Here is a 17,264-nt window from a genome sequence, read left to right as displayed (position 1 = left end):
CTCGCTACCGTAGACGTGCTGTGACCACAACATATGCTTCCCATTTAAATACATTAGTTTACATTTTCGTGCTGGCCACCACGAAAAAAACGACAAAAACGTCCCAGTGAACAGGTATCAATAGATTAAATAACGTGACCATTTCACGAACTGCCATGAGACCAGGCTGATATATATATATATATATATATATATATATATATATATATATATATATATATATATATATATATATATATTGGGAATGTCAGCTGTATACTGGGAATGATAGCTCATTGTTAGCTCTATAATGGAAAGGCCAGCTCTACGATGCTGTAGGATTGCCAGCTTCAGACTTGGAAAGCGTTTCATGTAAATGTTTGTGTTTCAAACTCGATGTTTAGCTTAATCATTTCTCCGTCTTTTAAGTGTATAAAAGTAAACATTTAACTGTGCCTTGCTCTTTTCTTTCATCACCAGTAGAGACTAGAGCATTCTCCGAGTCTACACATGGCTTCAATTAGGTCCTCTCATCCATCTCTGGGATGCAGGTGGCTGCTACACACACACACATACATACACTGTGTGGAATGAAGCTGCCACATTGTGAAAATACCATTAAATTGAAATTGCTTCAGCCTGGTCCTGAGTGTGTGAATACATGTGTGTGTCCAGAGGATGATTTGTAACAACAATAGCTGCTATTCGCGTTCTGCCAAACTATTATTGATGGAATTTGGAGGGCTATGATTGGATGAGAGCTGGATAATAGGTTTTTGATTTAGTCCGTTTAAGGGCTCCAGAGGTTTTTTGGAAATGTTAATTATCGTAATGTCATGCTGTAAATTGTGCGTGCTGATTAGGTTCAATAGGTTATGTGAGACGGTGGAGCAACATCAGGCTTCCTGCAGTAACAGTCCTGGGAATTTCTTCCATAGACAGTGTTAGGTGATGAACCAGACTGGGAATGCCAGCTCTAGGCTTGGAAAACCAACTCTTAACTGGGAACGTTTCAACTCTAGACTTCTAATACTAACTCTATACTGGGAATTGTCATATCTAGAGTGGGAATGTCAGATCTAAAGAGGGAATGGTCAGCTCTAGATCAGGTCATGTCTGCTTTATACCTGGAATACCATCTCTAGACTGATAATACAGCTATATATTGAGAATGTCAGCCTCATACTGGGAATAAAAGCTAAATGTTAGCTCTATAATGGATAGGCCAGCTCTACAATGCTGTGGGAATAGTCAGCTCTAGACTGTGAAAACCAACTCTAAAATTAGATTGTTTTAGCTCTAGCCTGCTAATACTAACTCTACACTGGGAATTGTCACATCTAGACTGGAATACCAGATGTATACTGGGAGTAAATACTAGCTATATATATATATATATATATATATATATATATATATATATATATATATATATATATATATTCGGACACAAGCTATATAGGGGATTTCATTTGTCCTAGGATGGGAATACCCACTTGTCTGGAAATTAAAATGCTAGATGTAATAATACCAGATCCATGCTAGAAATTGTCTGCTCTGAAACGAAACTGTCAGCTCTGGACTGGGAATACCAATTATATACTGGGACTAGACTGTGAAAACCAACTCTACAAATGGGATTGTTTTACCTCTGGACTGCTAATACTAAGTCTTTACTGGGAATTGTCACATTGAGACTGGGAATACCAGATTGTGAAAAGGCTTCATTTCTCCCTTTTCACTAGGCCCTGTTCCAAAAATTAATACTGTTTGGTGTCTGCTTAATTCTTAATTTCACTGTAATGTTCTAGGTTATCATTTTAGTTTATTTGTTAGATTATTATTTGACATAGGCCTGTTCAGCAGGTTTTATGGGTTCATAGTGTTGTGCTATGGTTGTGCCTGTGATGTGTGTGTGTGGGGGGTAGCTCAGCTGCTCACCAGCTTAATCAGGGAGAGTGGATGCAGGTTTGCCTCATTATGTCCTTTCTGTAGGGAGGGGCTGGGCAATCCTAAGGTGTAGAACAATAGGTAAGATAGTTCTGCAGTAAATTACATTTGTATAATATTTGGGGTGCCAATTGTAGTGGGTGCACATATATGTAAATAGTAATGTCAGCAGTAAGTGATCTATCCAATTGTAATGATGTTTTGAGAAACTTAAGTGTTACTGTTGCTTGCTCAGGTTAGCTCACCCCTATAATCACCTGTGCAGGTGGTATGTTCCAATTAGGGGAAGCTGAGTTAAAAAGGGCTTCAGGAGAAGAAGGTGAAAGAAGCTTGGCAGCTTGCTGGTTTTTTTTGCTGTTATTTTGTCTAAGTTTAAGATTGTTTTTGAGTATATTTTGGTGTCATTTTTGTTAATAAACACACAACTTGTGAACTTGAAAAGCCTCCTCTCCAGTCATCAATCGTGACACACATATATTATATACATTAAATTGGTCAACTCTAATCCTGGAATATCAGATCAAACTTGAAGTTTTAGCTGATGATTTGGAATTCCTGAGGTCAGCTTTTATTTCGACAGCAAAAACGTGTAAAAACCTGATCCAGCTTTCTGATTATTCTCCGCCAGGTGTGCACGTAGTAGCAAATAAACAACTTTCCCAGTGTGTTGAACCATCCCTTTAATGGTGTATAAGGAATGCATTTGTCTTGATTGACAAGTGTCTCAGCCTTTCCCACTCAGTACTGGTTCGTTTTTGGCGGCATATGCTTGCCACGGATAGTTACAAGGTATTTTTACGGTTTAAACCTCCTAGGTTTCTGATGTTTTGAAAGCTGGGTTTGGGGTTTTCTGCTCACCACCACTTTCGTCACTTACTGGAACCAGAAAAGCCTAATTTGGGCAAAAGGGAGACAGGGCTTAGGTGAAGCTGAGGTGGGCAAGAGAAGGGGAAAAAAACCCACATCTGAACTCGTCTGTGATGTCCTTCATAAACCTGGCTGTGTTTTCCTTTTAAGACTGAACCGAGCTTGTTGAATAATTTTTTTTTTTTTTCTGTTTTCATTTCCGTTTTCTTCTTTCTGTTTGTGTTTGTAGTTTCAGATGAACATGAGTCTCTGGTGTGGTTTATTATTGCTGATCCTACAGGTACACACACACACACACACACACACACAAACTGCCAGTGTGTGCGCATGTATAGTAATTATGATTAGCATACAGCCAAGGCCACACACAGAGCCACACGCATATACAGAAGTATTTCCAAATGAAGGCTGTGTGTGTTTGTGTGTTTAAACCTGCTTCTCTGGTTGACTGAGAAAACAGAAACATTTCTATATACACACACATTCCTTATTTATACACACACACACACACAAGTTAATCTGCCTCAACTCCATCTAATATCCAGAAATACTCGCTAAAAAAATAGATCACATGCTAACCGTTAGTGGCAGAAATAGGGGCTAAATTTTGGACATTTGAAATTCCCTTTCACTCTTACAGGGAGGTCTTGTACGGTTATCGTACATGTGTGCAGTGTTGCTGTGATCTTTTCATCACCTTAATGATATATTAAAACACTGAGCAAACAAAACTAAAAAGTGAAATAAAAAGTAAAAGGGGGAACACTAGCGTGCTGTTAATTCAAAGGAAGCTCTTTTTTTTTATGGCTGCTTTTCAAATTAAAATCTTGTTGACTTAATTTAAAAACTGTGATTAATGTTCTACTGTGAAGAAATACAGAAATACATTTATGTATTAAGTTTTTTTGATTTCCTTGTCTTTGTATTGTTAGAAGGTGATGTTTTCGGCTCGGTCTGTCTGTCTATCAGCAGGATTGCAGAAAAACTATACTGGCACAATTGTCATGAAACTTGGAAGTTATTGATAAGTTAAAAAAAACATTGTTATTGGGTCGATAGATAGATAGATAGATAGATAGATAGATAGATAGATCCCGAGGAAAATGTTAGGCATCCAGTAGCTTAGTCAACCATAACACAACAAACACAAATATATCTCACATACATAAAAAACACTCACAGAAATGAGTTAACAATCTGTGAAGTGATTACAAAGGTCTGGTATGGACTGACCGTGTGATGCAATGACCATGATAAGGTGCTATGGTAGAGTGTGTGCAATGATGGTAGTGCAAAAGAGAACAGTGCGATAGCTTATTATTAAATATTAACTATGACTTTGAAAAGACAAGAATGTGAACATAATAGAATTGCTTGACAAACAAGAAAATAAATAATGTACTTTAGCGTACATTTACTTATTCTTACTTATCTCTTTTTATTAGACAGGTGTAGAAACAGAACTTTAAAAAAGGGAGATATTGTGGCTTTGGAGGCTTTTTGTTGACTATAACTGACTGCACACAGCATCTTAAAAGTCCTGTTCTCAAAGTGGGGTTGCCAGGTTTGAGCTAACTCCACTGTCAAAACAAAGCAAATGTGACAAAAGGTCCGTGCTGTTGAATGCAGGCTTTTAGGAAGCACTGCCAGGTGTTTGGTAGCCAAGGTAAACAGTCCCATGTTAAAAGGAAAATATGTAATACATTGTTTTGCATTTTGTCACCTTTTGTACATACATAAATAAAGAACTTGTCTGGATTTTGGGGGCTCATTTGACTGTTGAGACGAATAATAAAATAATAGATTTCCCAAACTTGGAGCGTTGCTGTTAAAATTAAATCCTGTTAAGTGTCCTCTACAAATGTATAAATTAAACCTCTCTGTCATCACCCTGACCCTAACTCAACCCTGACTTCTTCAACTCCTCCCCAAAACACACACACACACACACACACACACACACACACACACACACAACAACCACAGCGTCTCCAAATTGTGGAGTCCGTGGAAGCAGTTTGTTCCCATGGAAACGATCCTATTGTTGTTGAGATGCCTATAGAGAAAAGGAGAGAGAGAGAGACTGATGGACTAATGAAGCAGACAAAGAGTGTGTGTGTGTGTGTGTGTGTGTGTGTTTTGTGTGTGTAAGTGTTTATTCAGAAAAGGCCCCAGGGCCTCTCAAGAAGGTTTTTTTTTTTTTTTTTTGGTAATTTCATGCAAATTAGCTTCAAGCCGATTGGACAAAAGAAATGACAGCAGACTTCAATACTGCCGCACTGAATGCCATCACACACACACCACACACACACACACACACACACACACACACACACACACACACATGCACACTAAGCAAACACACACACACACACACACATTTTTGCATGTTATTAAGAAGCTATTACAGACAGTCACTGCCCAGTTAAACTTAATGCAGCCACAGCTCCAAGCAACACACACAGGCAAAATAAAATATTACCAAAAACCTTATTCTGTAAACCACACAAGTTCAGATATTCTAAGTTCAGTTAATTCCAATCTTCTGAATTGATGTGACTTTATAACTGTAAATTTGATTTCAAACTATCCAAGTCCAGCTTATTGAAACACATTTTATATAATTAAATTAACTTAAACTGCCCAACCAACCTGCTAACTACTGCTCATTAGCTAACTAACTAACTGACTTACTAACTGACCAACTAACTAACTAATTCACTAGTCAACTTCTGGGCTCAACAACTTACTGAGTAACCTTTCAGACTAACTACATAAACCAAATTGTTATCAAACTGGCTAACCCAGTGATCATTTGACGATATCAACCTAATTTACTGGCTAGCTAACAGACTAACTTGGATATTGTTAACTTACTGGCTTATTGATTACCACTTGGGCTAACAAACTAGCTAGCTTTACTAACTCTAATACATCAATACACTATACATAATAACTAACCCCTTATAAAACCGAAACCAAAGGAACCAATGACAAAGTCATTTACTACTACTAACCTACTGAAAACCAACTGACTAGCCTTCATGGTTAACTCACTGTAAACCAAGTAGCTAACCACCTGCCTAACATACCAGCTAACTTACTTGCTAACAAATAGATTAACCTACTGGCTAACATTAACTTACTGTCTAAATAGCTAACCTTCTAGCTAACCTGCTATTATCCAACTGACTAGCCTTCATGGCTAACTTAGTTTTAAACAAAATAGCAAACTGCCTGCCTAACATACAAGCTAACTTACTTGCTAACTATCTAACTAACTTACTAACTTACATGGCTAACATTAACTTACTAGTTAACTGATATCCACTAGGTCATTTATCGGCTAAACAACTGGCTAATCTACTAGCTTACTTACTAACCAGCTACTAGCTAACTCCTATCTTTTCTTCTTCTTCTTTAGTTATTTCATTTGTCACCCTCAAAAGAAACCTTGTTATTCGGCATTATTGAAATTAATAACAAACTAAATAAAGTCCAGCAGATATTTTATACAAAAGCGTAGTACTGCCCACGCCTGAAAAAGAAAAACATATCAGTATCACGTTATTATTATATATATATATATATTATTATTACGTCACAAGGTTATTGTAATAACAAGATACTATCACGTTATTACAACATACAAACTTATCAAGATATAACAAGATCATTTTCTTGTTATTACAATATACTATTCATCACGTTATAACGTGAAAAGTTTGATAAATAGTATATTCAAAAACAAATGTTTTCACTGCTCATCTTAAGGCTTTACATTAATCAGTCCCTCCAGAAAAACGCGATTATGCGATCACATAATCCAACGCATAATCAGCCAAAGTACGCATATTCATGCGAGGGGGGGGCATTTTTTCAAATATGCCGCACTTTCGTCACATAAATTGCTGATTTCCGCGCAAAGTATGCGATGCTTGCATGATTTCATAATCCCCGCATTTTCGTTGCAAAAAAGTCACATATATCTTAGCAGAAAGTTGAAAAAATTGTGCGTTTACTTCACACAAGAGCAGCCATTTTCCCCCGTTGCCATGGGAACGTTATGAAGTGACGTAATTACGCGACGTGAACATCATCGAAAAGCAGAGTGTTGGAGGTTGTATGTACTTGGATGTACTTTGAGTCTCTTAAGTTGGTATCCAATAAGAAAGCTATCTTAATATCTGATGTCTACTCAAATCTCTTTGTTTAAGTGCTCCTGCTGTCTATATTATATATATATATATATATATATATATATATATATATAAATTAACAATTTTTGAAAGTCTTTCTTTTTTGTATCTTTTATTTCCCTGTTTAGACTATTACTTTTATTTTTACTTTAATATTACATTATTTGTATATATTTTTGTATCTTATTTGTGCACTTATTGCAATGACTGAATATCTGTAAACTATTTGGAAAATTGGAATAGTTTGGAAATTAAGTTTAAAAAAAGCACGGTGTTGGGGGAATCACTTTTTCAGTAGGCTTTTTTTTCATCAAACTGCATTTTTTGCAAGTTCCTGCATTTTCATCGCATAAAATTGCATAAATATCCCGCATATTCCATCGCATTTTTTAAGAAAACGTGCCGCATAATCAAGGATTTTTGCCCACAACAATCACAAAAAAACTCTGCGTTTTTCTGGAAGGACTGACATTTTCTTTAAGAGTGTTTGTGTCGTACGTACAGCACCACCAGGCGGCCCAGCTTGCTGAAGGCGTGATCTGGCACGTGGCTGATGTGGTTGAGGGCGAGCGTCATGGCCTGCAGGGCGGGCAGCTCGCTTAGCGCCTCCACCGGCACCTCCGTCAGAGAGTTGTCATCCAACCACAGGTGACGGAGCAAGCGCAGGCCGGAGAAACAGCCAATGGGAACGCTGGAGATGTGATTGGCGTCCAGGCGGCTACGGAGAGATTTACACACAGTGTAAGTTTACATTAACTCACCAGTTTATGTGTCCATTAAAGTGAGATTTTGGCAAAATAAAAAAATATGAATCACTCAAGTTCCTTTATGCAAATATAGGACGAAGAATGTAACCGAACATTAAGGTGTTTTTAATTACAAATGTGTTTTTAAATATCTTTTCAATATGTCAACTTGTCAACAATATGTCAAAACATATTTTGATAATTTAGCTTTTTTTAAAACATTTTTCAATGCATGAACAGCTTCAATGCGAGTATATAAAAAAAAAAAAAAACAGACAATGTGCAAAAAGTACTGAATGAATGTAAAGTGGCATTATATAAAAAGTATTGTAAAGTAAAGTAAAGTGAGGTGGCCATAGTGCGAAAAATATTGGAATGTAAGTAAGTAATTGATGTGAAATTAGATTGAATAATATGTAATTAAATAACATAGCAAAAGTAATTAACTATAATATAAATAATATATAAAAAGTAAGTACTTGGAATGGAAAAATATAAATACAGATAATAACAATAAAGACATACACAGAGCCATGAGTTTGGGTAATTGAAACAGGATTATTATTATTTTTTATAAATAGTATTATTATTATTATTATTATTATTATTATTATTATTATTGCCGTCCTGAAAAGTTTTAATCTTGGTTAAACCATGCAACACATTCCAATGAAAATGTATGCTATCTTACGAGATAAGGCGGGCGCCGACAAATAGTGAGCGTCAAGTGGCGACGATAGTTCGGTTTAGGCACCAACTCTTCTAGTTAAAAGGTGCAGTAGGTAAGCCTTATAAAACTAACGTTCTGCCATATCTGCTGAAACTGACCCTATGTTCCAGTAGAACTACATGAAGCAGGTCATTAAAAATAAATCCAGCTCCTCTGGCACCACCTACAGCCTGGAGTACTATCCACAGCTCCCTGTTCAGATGCACCAATCAGGGCCAGGGGGGCGTGTCTAACTGTTCAGATGCACCAATCAAGGCCGGGGTGTCTAACTGTTCAGATGCACCAATCAGGACCAGGGAGGGTGTCTAACTGTTCAGATGCACCAATCAAGGCGCGGGTGTCTAACTGTTCAGATGCACCAATCAGGGCCAGGGGGGCGTGTCTAACTGTTCAGATGCACCAATCAGGGCCAGGGGGCGTGTCTAACTGCGTGTTAATCACTGCTCATGCACACACATTCATTCTCCCTTGTGGGGGGAGGGACTGAGAAGTTGATGAAGTCAATGTTAAAAAATGTTGGCTAAGTCCTGGATCTTCACAATCCTACCTACAGCACCTTTAAGTTTAGAGAAAAGATCGTGGTTTGGATGAACCCTTGTGTTGTCCCCGGGTCGAATTTGACCCGTTTTCAAAGTTTTTTATATCAGGGTTTCTTTCAACCAAATTGCCTAAAAAATAACATGGATGCATGAATGTACGTTGTATTGAACCCATACCCTAATCTTAAGTATTAGTCAAAATAACACGTAATTTCTGCTTTTTTTAAACTGAAAAAATAGGTATAATGTCAAATGAATTAGGTTTATTGAACAGGAATATCATAAGCGTTGAAATAAGTGACGAAAACGTTTAAAAACCAGCGTCAAAAGCATCGAAAAAAAGCAACATAAACGTCGGAAAAGAGCACCAAAAATTTGACCCAGAAGGACGACAAGTTCATGAGCGACAGGAAGACACCACAAGGGTTAAAACACTCCCCAGGAATGAACACGCATTTCCTGGGTGAAAGTCTTTTATCTTCCCTACTTCAGGGCGGTAGTGAAAGTAACTTAGCTAAAACATTAAAGGTCCCATGACATGGTGCTCTTTGGATGCTTTTATATAGGCCTTAGTGGTCCCCTAATACTGTATCTGAAGTCTCTTTTATATAGGCCTTAGTGGTCCCCTAATACTGTATCTGAAGTCTCTTTTATATAGGCCTTAGTGGTCCCCTAATACTGTATCTGAAGTCTCTTTTATATAGGCCTTAGTGGTCCCCTAATACTGTATCTGAAGTCTCTTTTATATAGACCTTAGTGGTCCCCTAATACTGTATCTGAAGTCTCTTTTATATAGACCTTAGTGGTCCCCTAATACTGTATCTGAAGTCTCTTTTATATAGACCTTAGTGGTCCCCTAATACTGTATCTGAAGTCTCTTTTATATAGACCTTAGTGGTCCCCTAATACTGTATCTGAAGTCTCTTTCCCGAAAATCAGCCTTGGTGCAGAACTACAGCCACTAGAGCCAGTCCCACAATGAGCTTTCCTTAGGATGTGCCATTTCTGTGTCTGTAGCTATTGAGGAGGAGAGAGGGGGGGGGGGCAAGGTGGAGGGTGGAAGTGTGGCCTTGACCGGCTTGCCATGGGCAAAGCAGAGAAAGGGGAGGTAACCTTGCTCCTTATGACCTCATAAGGAGAAGATTCCTGATTGGTCCATCTGAGCTTTCATTTTCTCAAAGGCAGAGCAGGATACCCAGGGCTCGGTTTACACCTATCACCATTTCTAGCCACTGGGGGACCATAGGCAGGCTGGGGGAACTCATATTAATGTTAAAAAAACTCAAAAAGTGAAATCTTCATGCCATGGGATCTTTAATGAATAAAGCATGGTTTTATAATGAGTGATTGACAATGAGTCAAAAAGGCTAAAAAGGCTTGTTTACTATGTGCAAATTGGTAATTTAAAACATAAAAACAAGACACTGACAGAAAACCTCTACTTTTTCAATACATGCAAGAGAATTTCAGCCTTGATGAGGAGTAGCATTTGCAGAATATAAATCGGGGGACTTAACCAGCGTCCCTTTGAAGCCGTTTAAGAGGAACATTAGAGATCAAGTGTTTGAGCAGCACGGAGGAATGATCGGCAGGCTGCTCGAGCTCCACTCCACCAGCCGAAGGGCTCTCAGGCTAAACCGAGGTATTTTAACGAGCGCACACTTATTGCTAAGAGGGTTTATATAAGGGGGTAGTTTAATCTCCAGCAATGCATCATATTCTATAAGACCTTCGTATGTTTGTAGCCTCGCTGTCCTGTGACAACCACGCATCTCTAAAAAGTTTTACAACTTTTCACGGTGTCAGAAAAACAGCGCTGTTTTCAGCTTTGTGACGGCGCATTTTCCAGCTGATCCAAGAGGCTTTTTAAAAGACTTTATTTAGGTTGAGAAGTGGGAGAATATTCTCAACAAATTAAAGAACACTTAATCCTTCAGTTTATCACAAACATTTAACATCAACAAATCTGGAGATGCATGTTTTTCCTATCTGTGTGTTTGTGTCTGTCTGTCTGTCTGTCTGTATCTATCTGTGTGTTTGTGTCTGTCTGTCTGTCTGTCTGTCTGTCTGTCTGTGCTGACAATACCTCCTCTGTTCTCGTACAGACACAGAGGAGAGAGAAGGATGGGACTTCACATAATGGTCCATCAGATAAATGAGAGAGAGACCTCCAACGAAAAGAAAGACCCAGACGTCTCCATTCTTATTCCCTTATCTACACGCACGCACACACACACACACACACACACACACGCACACACACACACACACACACACAGGTACAGTTTCAGTATAATTACTGTGCGTTATCAGACTGAGGGAACACAGTGTCCGGACTACATACATTAATATAGCGGTCCGTGTGTGTGTATGAGACTAGAGTAAAGATTCCTTTCCACCAAAAGGTAAAACGAGACAAAGGTGTGTGTGTGTGTGTGTGTGTGTGTGTGTGTGTGTGTGTGTGTGTGTGTGTGTGTGTGTGTGTGTGTGTGTGTGCCTCACAGTGACTGCAGGTTGTGCAGGTTGTTGAAGGCCTCAGCAGGTACAGACATCAGCTGGTTGTTCTGGAGCATCCTGGTTACAAAGAGAACAAACAAAACAAAGAAGGAATAGTTTAGGGAAACACACATATTCGTTTTCTCTCCCCGAGAGTCAGATGAGAAGTATCGATACCACATTCTTGTCTGTATGGTAAATATGAAGCTACAGCCAGCAGATGGTCAGCTCAGCTCAGATATGCTCTGAGATTAAAGTCTTAAATGACAAGAAATTATATTTTTTTGTAAATTTACCACCTAAATCTCACAATATATCAGAGTATAAAAAGGTAAAAAGGTGATTAGTGACTATAGCAGCAGCAGTTTTACAAGTATTTATGAATAACGCATTAGGAAATGATCAGAAGTGACAGAATACAGTGTTTCCTCTGTGGTGATTTTGTAGTGGCGGCCCGCCACGGTATCAGAAATAGGGCAGACGCACAATGTAGTCGCGGTTGACTTTTAAATGATCCTGCCGACATAATGCACCCCCCCTGTTGACTGCCGCTCACATTGCAAATTAACAACAAGTAGAACTATTCAGAGGTAGTTGGGCCCGTCCAGTTTAACTCCACATACTGTTGTGTTGATGGAGTTTATAGGGTTTTAGTACACGCTCCAAAACAGACATACAAATATCACCCTCTCTCTGTAGTCTACCGTTAGCTAGCTACCGTAAATGTAGGCTACTTTTAAAATGGCATATTTCCCCCTCTGGGCTCACCAAAACAGACATAGAACCATATTAACCGTTCACTGACTGCACGTGATCGCTAGTTAACACATTACACTTACTCTGCTAGTCTATCGTTTGGGACCAGAGCCTGTAGCCTGGTGGTGGGGGAGGCAGGACAGCCTCCCCAAATTGTCTCCCCTTTCAAACTCATACCTGGGTGTGTGTACAGACCTCTTGGACACCGTCTGAGAGTTTTCTCCTGTGCAGGACATGCCATAAGTCAGGAGAGGTGGAGTATCTCGCCAGAGAAGGCAAATATGGTCATTTTTCTGCAAAAGAACTGCTGAAGTTTGAAGCTGGTTGGCATAGCAACTCAACAACATTTATTTTGTTGTTACTTGTTAATAGTGTAACTTTTATTTGTTAAATTACTGTAGTTGTGTGTTAGGTGACTTAGGTTTACTTATTATATATTTAAGTACTTTAAAACGTTAATATATTGTTCAATTTTAATTATTTTCAATTTTAAAAAAAACTCTATAAAAGAGCCTTTCTCAGATGTCATTTTTCAAGAATCGGTTCGGCATCGGAATCGTAAAAATCCAAACGGTACCCAACCCTAGTGGTTTACTGTCAAAACGTTGGCTTTCTTCCGAGTCGACTGTTAAACGAACAGCTCCACCCCTCGTCGATTGAGAGACCTGCCCCACTGCTAAAAAGAAATCCTAAAAGGAAACACTGGAATATGAACATGAATGGTGAGCTGGTGATGAGTCAACATGTGCAACAGAAATGTTGCTCAAAACTGGTCATTAAACACTTACACATGAAAGTGTCTCTGTGAATGATTAGCACCAGTAAACATACCACACATTATTACAGTGTGAGTGTGTGTGTGTGTGTGTGTGTGTGTGTGTGTGTGTGTGTGTGTGTGTGTGTGTGTGTGTGTGTGTGTGTGTGTGTGTGTGTGTGTGTGTGTGTGTGTGTGTGTTTTGTGTGTGTGAGTGTGTGTGTGTGTGTGTGTGTGTGTGTGTGTTGCTCTCTTAAACAATCGTAGTGAGGACATTTCTGCATTGTAAAGTGGTATCGCCTGTCCTGATGACTTCAAAGGACTGTTTGAAGACTTTGGTGTGTGTGTGTGTGTGTGTGTGTGTGTGTGTGTGTGTGTGTGTGTGTGTGTGTGTGTGTGTGTGTGGACTTACAGCACTTTCAGGTTGTAAAGGCCGGTGAATGCTCCTCTGGGGATGACTGACAGATCGTTTCCCGCCAAACGCCTGAGATAGACAGACAGACAGACAGACAGACAGACAGACAGACAGAGAGAGAGAGAGAGAAAGGGAGGGAGAGAGAGAGAGAGAGAGAAAAAAAAAAAAAGAAAAAGAGAGAGAGAGAGAGAGAGAGAAATGGAGGGAGAGAGAGAGAGAGGCAGAGGAAAGATCTTGATGAATTACTGTAATTTTAAATTTCAGCATAACAAAAACAACAGTTTGATTATGGATTTGTTCATCTGTGCACATAATTAACCACATCTACTGAAACAAATCCACCTTCCACAAACAGCATTACCATTAACTTGTCATGAAATACTGCAGTACAACCTTAAAATACAGACACCATGGAGTCATACTCTGGAGCATACAAGACATTTACTTTGAGTCTCAGATGGTTTTCTTGTTGACGTCGAGGTGATCTCAGAGGAAGTGAAGCGATAACAAGGACCCAGTGGTTCAACAACCTTAAGGTCTCACATTGTAAAAAGTGAGATTTCCAGATTACTTTCTGTATTATAAACAGAACCGGCCAGACCCATAAGAGAACTAAGCGTCTGCTTAGGGCCCCGTGGCTACCAGAGGGCCCCCAAGAGCGCTTGAAATGTCCCACAATAGAGCTCATAACAGAGCCGGTCTATTTAAAGATAGCGTTGCTGCTAATAGGGTCTCACATTAGTCTTTAAATGCGTATTTGTACATTATGAGTGCTTAAACTAATATTTACAATACACAAGTTGGTTTAGTGCCAAGTGCAGTGGCAACATGTTACAATGTGGAGAGTCCCCCAAACCAGATCCTGCTTAGGGCCCCCAAAAGTCCCTGATTATAAAGCAAGTCGAGGTGCTGTAAAAAACAGTGAAAGTATCAAAATGACATCAACGGTCGCAGTTTGGTTATGTTTAGGCACAAAAACTGCTTATAGTTAAAGGTCCAGTGTGTAATGTGTTTAGTGGTCCATTATCTAAATCTGTGTTCCCCATTCACAAACTTTGTCCTTTTTCATGAATATTTACCTCCAACATCAATTCCAAGTATTCCTATTGGCTCGAAATTTTACATTTGCATTTGCATGAATAATAATTAGAAGAAGGACCAGCAAAGCTCTTAATTTCTTCCCACCCCCTTTTTCAACGTGACCAATATTATTTGAGTTGCTTATTTGTTGCTTATATGTTATGGAGGAAATATTTATTCAAAATTCAAATTGAAAGTCCAAAGAGAAAACAAAGCGAGATGAAATTAAAAATATAATTTTTTTTTTTCATTTGGCTTTGGCTTTTGAATTTAATATTTGGCTTTTGAATTTTAATTTATCATTGGCTTTTAATTTTCATTTAATATTTGGCTTTTGAATTTCCATTTAATATTTGGCTTTTGAATTTCCATTTAACATTGGCTTTTAATTTTCATTTAATATTTGGCTTTTGAATTTCAATTTAACATTGGCTTTTAATTTTCATTTAATATTTGGCTTTTGAATTTCCATTTAACATTGGCTTTTAATTTTCATTTAATATTTGGCTTTTGAATTTCAATTTAACATTGGCTTTTAATTTTTATTTAACATTTGGCTTTTGAATTTCCATTTAACATTGGCTTTTAATTTTCATTTAATATTTGGCTTTTGAATTTCCATTTAACATTGGCTTTTAATTTTCATTTAATATTTGGCTTTTGAATTTTCATTTAACATTGGCTTTTCATTTGGACTTGACACATGAATTTTACATGTCAATGTAAATGAGGAGGCGTGGGTGGGAGGGTCTTAAACAAAAGGGGTGCAGAGGCACCCCCAACAGTCTGCTCCCCCTGCTGTTCATAAGGTGCCTCTGCACCCCTTTTGTTTCAGACCCTCCCACCAGCCTTTGGGCCACGCCTCCTCATTTACATTGACATGTGTCAAGTCCAAATTAAAAGCCAATGTTAAATGGAAATTCAAAAGCCAAATATTAAATGAAAATTAAAAGCCAAATGTTAAATTGAAATTCATAAGCCAAATATTAAATTCAAAAGCCAAAGCCAAATGAAAAAAATAATATTTTTAATTTCATCTCACTTTGTTTTCTCTCAATTTTATCTTTGGACTTTCAATTTGAATTATGAATAAATATTTCCTCCATGATATGTTTTACTTTGTTATGAAAGTTGAAAAAGAAATGGACAGAGACAGAGACAGAGAAAGAGGTTCAGCCTGTGATCAACTGACCTCGCAGAGACCTGAACATGACTCTGACTGCTGTTCTGCTCTGCTGCCAGCTGTGTGTGTGTGTGTGTGTGTGTGTGTGTGTGTGTGTGTGTGTGTGTATGTGTGTGTGTGTGTCTGTGTGGGTGTGTGTGTGTGTGTGTGTGTGTGTGTGTGTGTGTGTGTGTGTGTGTGTGTGTGTGTGTCTGTGTGGGTGTCTCTCTGTGTGTGTGTGTGTGTGTGTGTGTGTGTGTGTCTGTCTGTGTGTCTGTGGGTGTGTGTGTGTGTGTGTGTGTGTGTCTGTGTGTCTGTGGGTGTGTGTGTGTGTGTGTGTGTCTGTCTGTGTGTGTGGGTGTCTCTGTGTGTATGTGTGTGTGTGTCTGTCTGTGTGTGTGTGTGTGTGTGTGTGTGTGTGTGTCTGTCTGTGTGGTTGTCTCTGTGGGTGTGTGTGTGTGTCTGTCTGTCTGTCTGTCTGTGTGTGTGTGTGTGTGTGTGTGTGTGTGTGTGTGTGTGTGTGTGTGTGTGTGTGTGTGTGTGTGTGTGTGTGTGTGTGTCTGTGTGTCTGTGTCTGTCTGTATATCTGTGTGAGTGTGAGTGTGAGTGTGTGTGTCTGTATCTGTGTGTGTGTGTGTGTGAGTGTGTGTGTGTGTGTGTGTGTGTGTGTGTGTGTGTGTGTGTGTGTGTGTGTGTGTGTGTGTGTGTGTGTGTGTGTGTGTGTGTGTGTGAGTGTGTGTGAGTGTGTGTGTGTGTGTGTGTGTGTGTGTGTGTGTGTGTGTGTGTGTGTGTGTGTGTGTGCGTGTGTGCGTGTGTGTGCGTTCATATGCGTGTGTCTACGAGCGTGTGATATTTGTCACCGCGGCGTGAGAAACGTCACTACCGCGATAGGACACCGCAGAGGTGCATGCTGGGTACATGCGGACTGGCTGAACTCTGTTTGGCCTCTGAAGGCAAACAGCCCTGCAGGACCCGGGACAGCCCCGCGTCTTCCACTGGCCTCAGAGCAACGGCTGACTGGGAATAACCAGGTTGGGTCAGTAACGTAAGAAGGAAGAAAAAGGCATTTGGTCCCCCTAAAATAATCACTTACAGTTTTTTACAAATGCTAAAACACAATTTTGCAAACTAGACTGGTTTTATCAAAAATACTCAACACAATTCACAAAAAGCAGAACATGTGTTTAGACTTTTGGAGACTTGAGAAGAGGTTTTGTTTTGTGTGTCAGTTTAAATAATTGACTAAAATGACGCATGATGCATAGCACGCGTGTAATTTAGTATAGTGTGTTAGCAATTGAAAAAAATAGCTGTAAATAGCTGTTGAAATCAAACTAAAATGATCTGATTTTAACTTGCATCTATCACTTTATATTAATTACAGTGACACAGTCAAAAGTAGTTCTTGCATCCCATGTTGTGTTTAATTTGATTTAATTCAAATTTGAGCCATTTTCTAAAAGGTTTCTGTATCAGAAATTTGGGTTTTCTTTCAACTAAATGGTCCAAATAAATAACATGGATGGTTCCATACAAAGCTCTTCACAAGTTAAATAAATGATCAGTTCACTACTTTCATTGAATTTAGGTG

The 17,264-nt window shown here is 38.8% G+C and overlaps 1 protein-coding gene across 1 annotated transcript in view; it reads right to left on the bottom strand.

Moving 5' to 3' along the window:
- LOC120553724 (leucine-rich repeat-containing G-protein coupled receptor 5-like) overlaps window positions 1-17,264 on the bottom strand; it is a gene marked incomplete at its 3' end in the record, with an annotated part of 69,664 nt that overhangs the window by 34,820 nt on the left and 17,580 nt on the right. Inside the window, exons 3-6 of the mRNA XM_039792417.1 lie at window positions 13,429-13,500; window positions 11,513-11,584; window positions 7,498-7,713; window positions 4,781-4,852 (exon numbers count right to left, since the gene is read on the bottom strand). Of these exons, the coding sequence (XP_039648351.1) occupies window positions 4,781-4,852; window positions 7,498-7,713; window positions 11,513-11,584; window positions 13,429-13,500 (432 nt within the window). The remainder of the gene's footprint in view (window positions 1-4,780; window positions 4,853-7,497; window positions 7,714-11,512; window positions 11,585-13,428; window positions 13,501-17,264) is intronic.

Source organism: Perca fluviatilis, chromosome 23, assembly GCF_010015445.1.
Source record: "Perca fluviatilis chromosome 23, GENO_Pfluv_1.0, whole genome shotgun sequence".
NCBI classification, from domain to species: domain Eukaryota; kingdom Metazoa; phylum Chordata; class Actinopteri; order Perciformes; family Percidae; genus Perca; species Perca fluviatilis.
The sequence above is the reverse complement of the archived record's forward strand: the minus strand, read 5'-3'. Positions and strand labels throughout refer to the sequence as shown.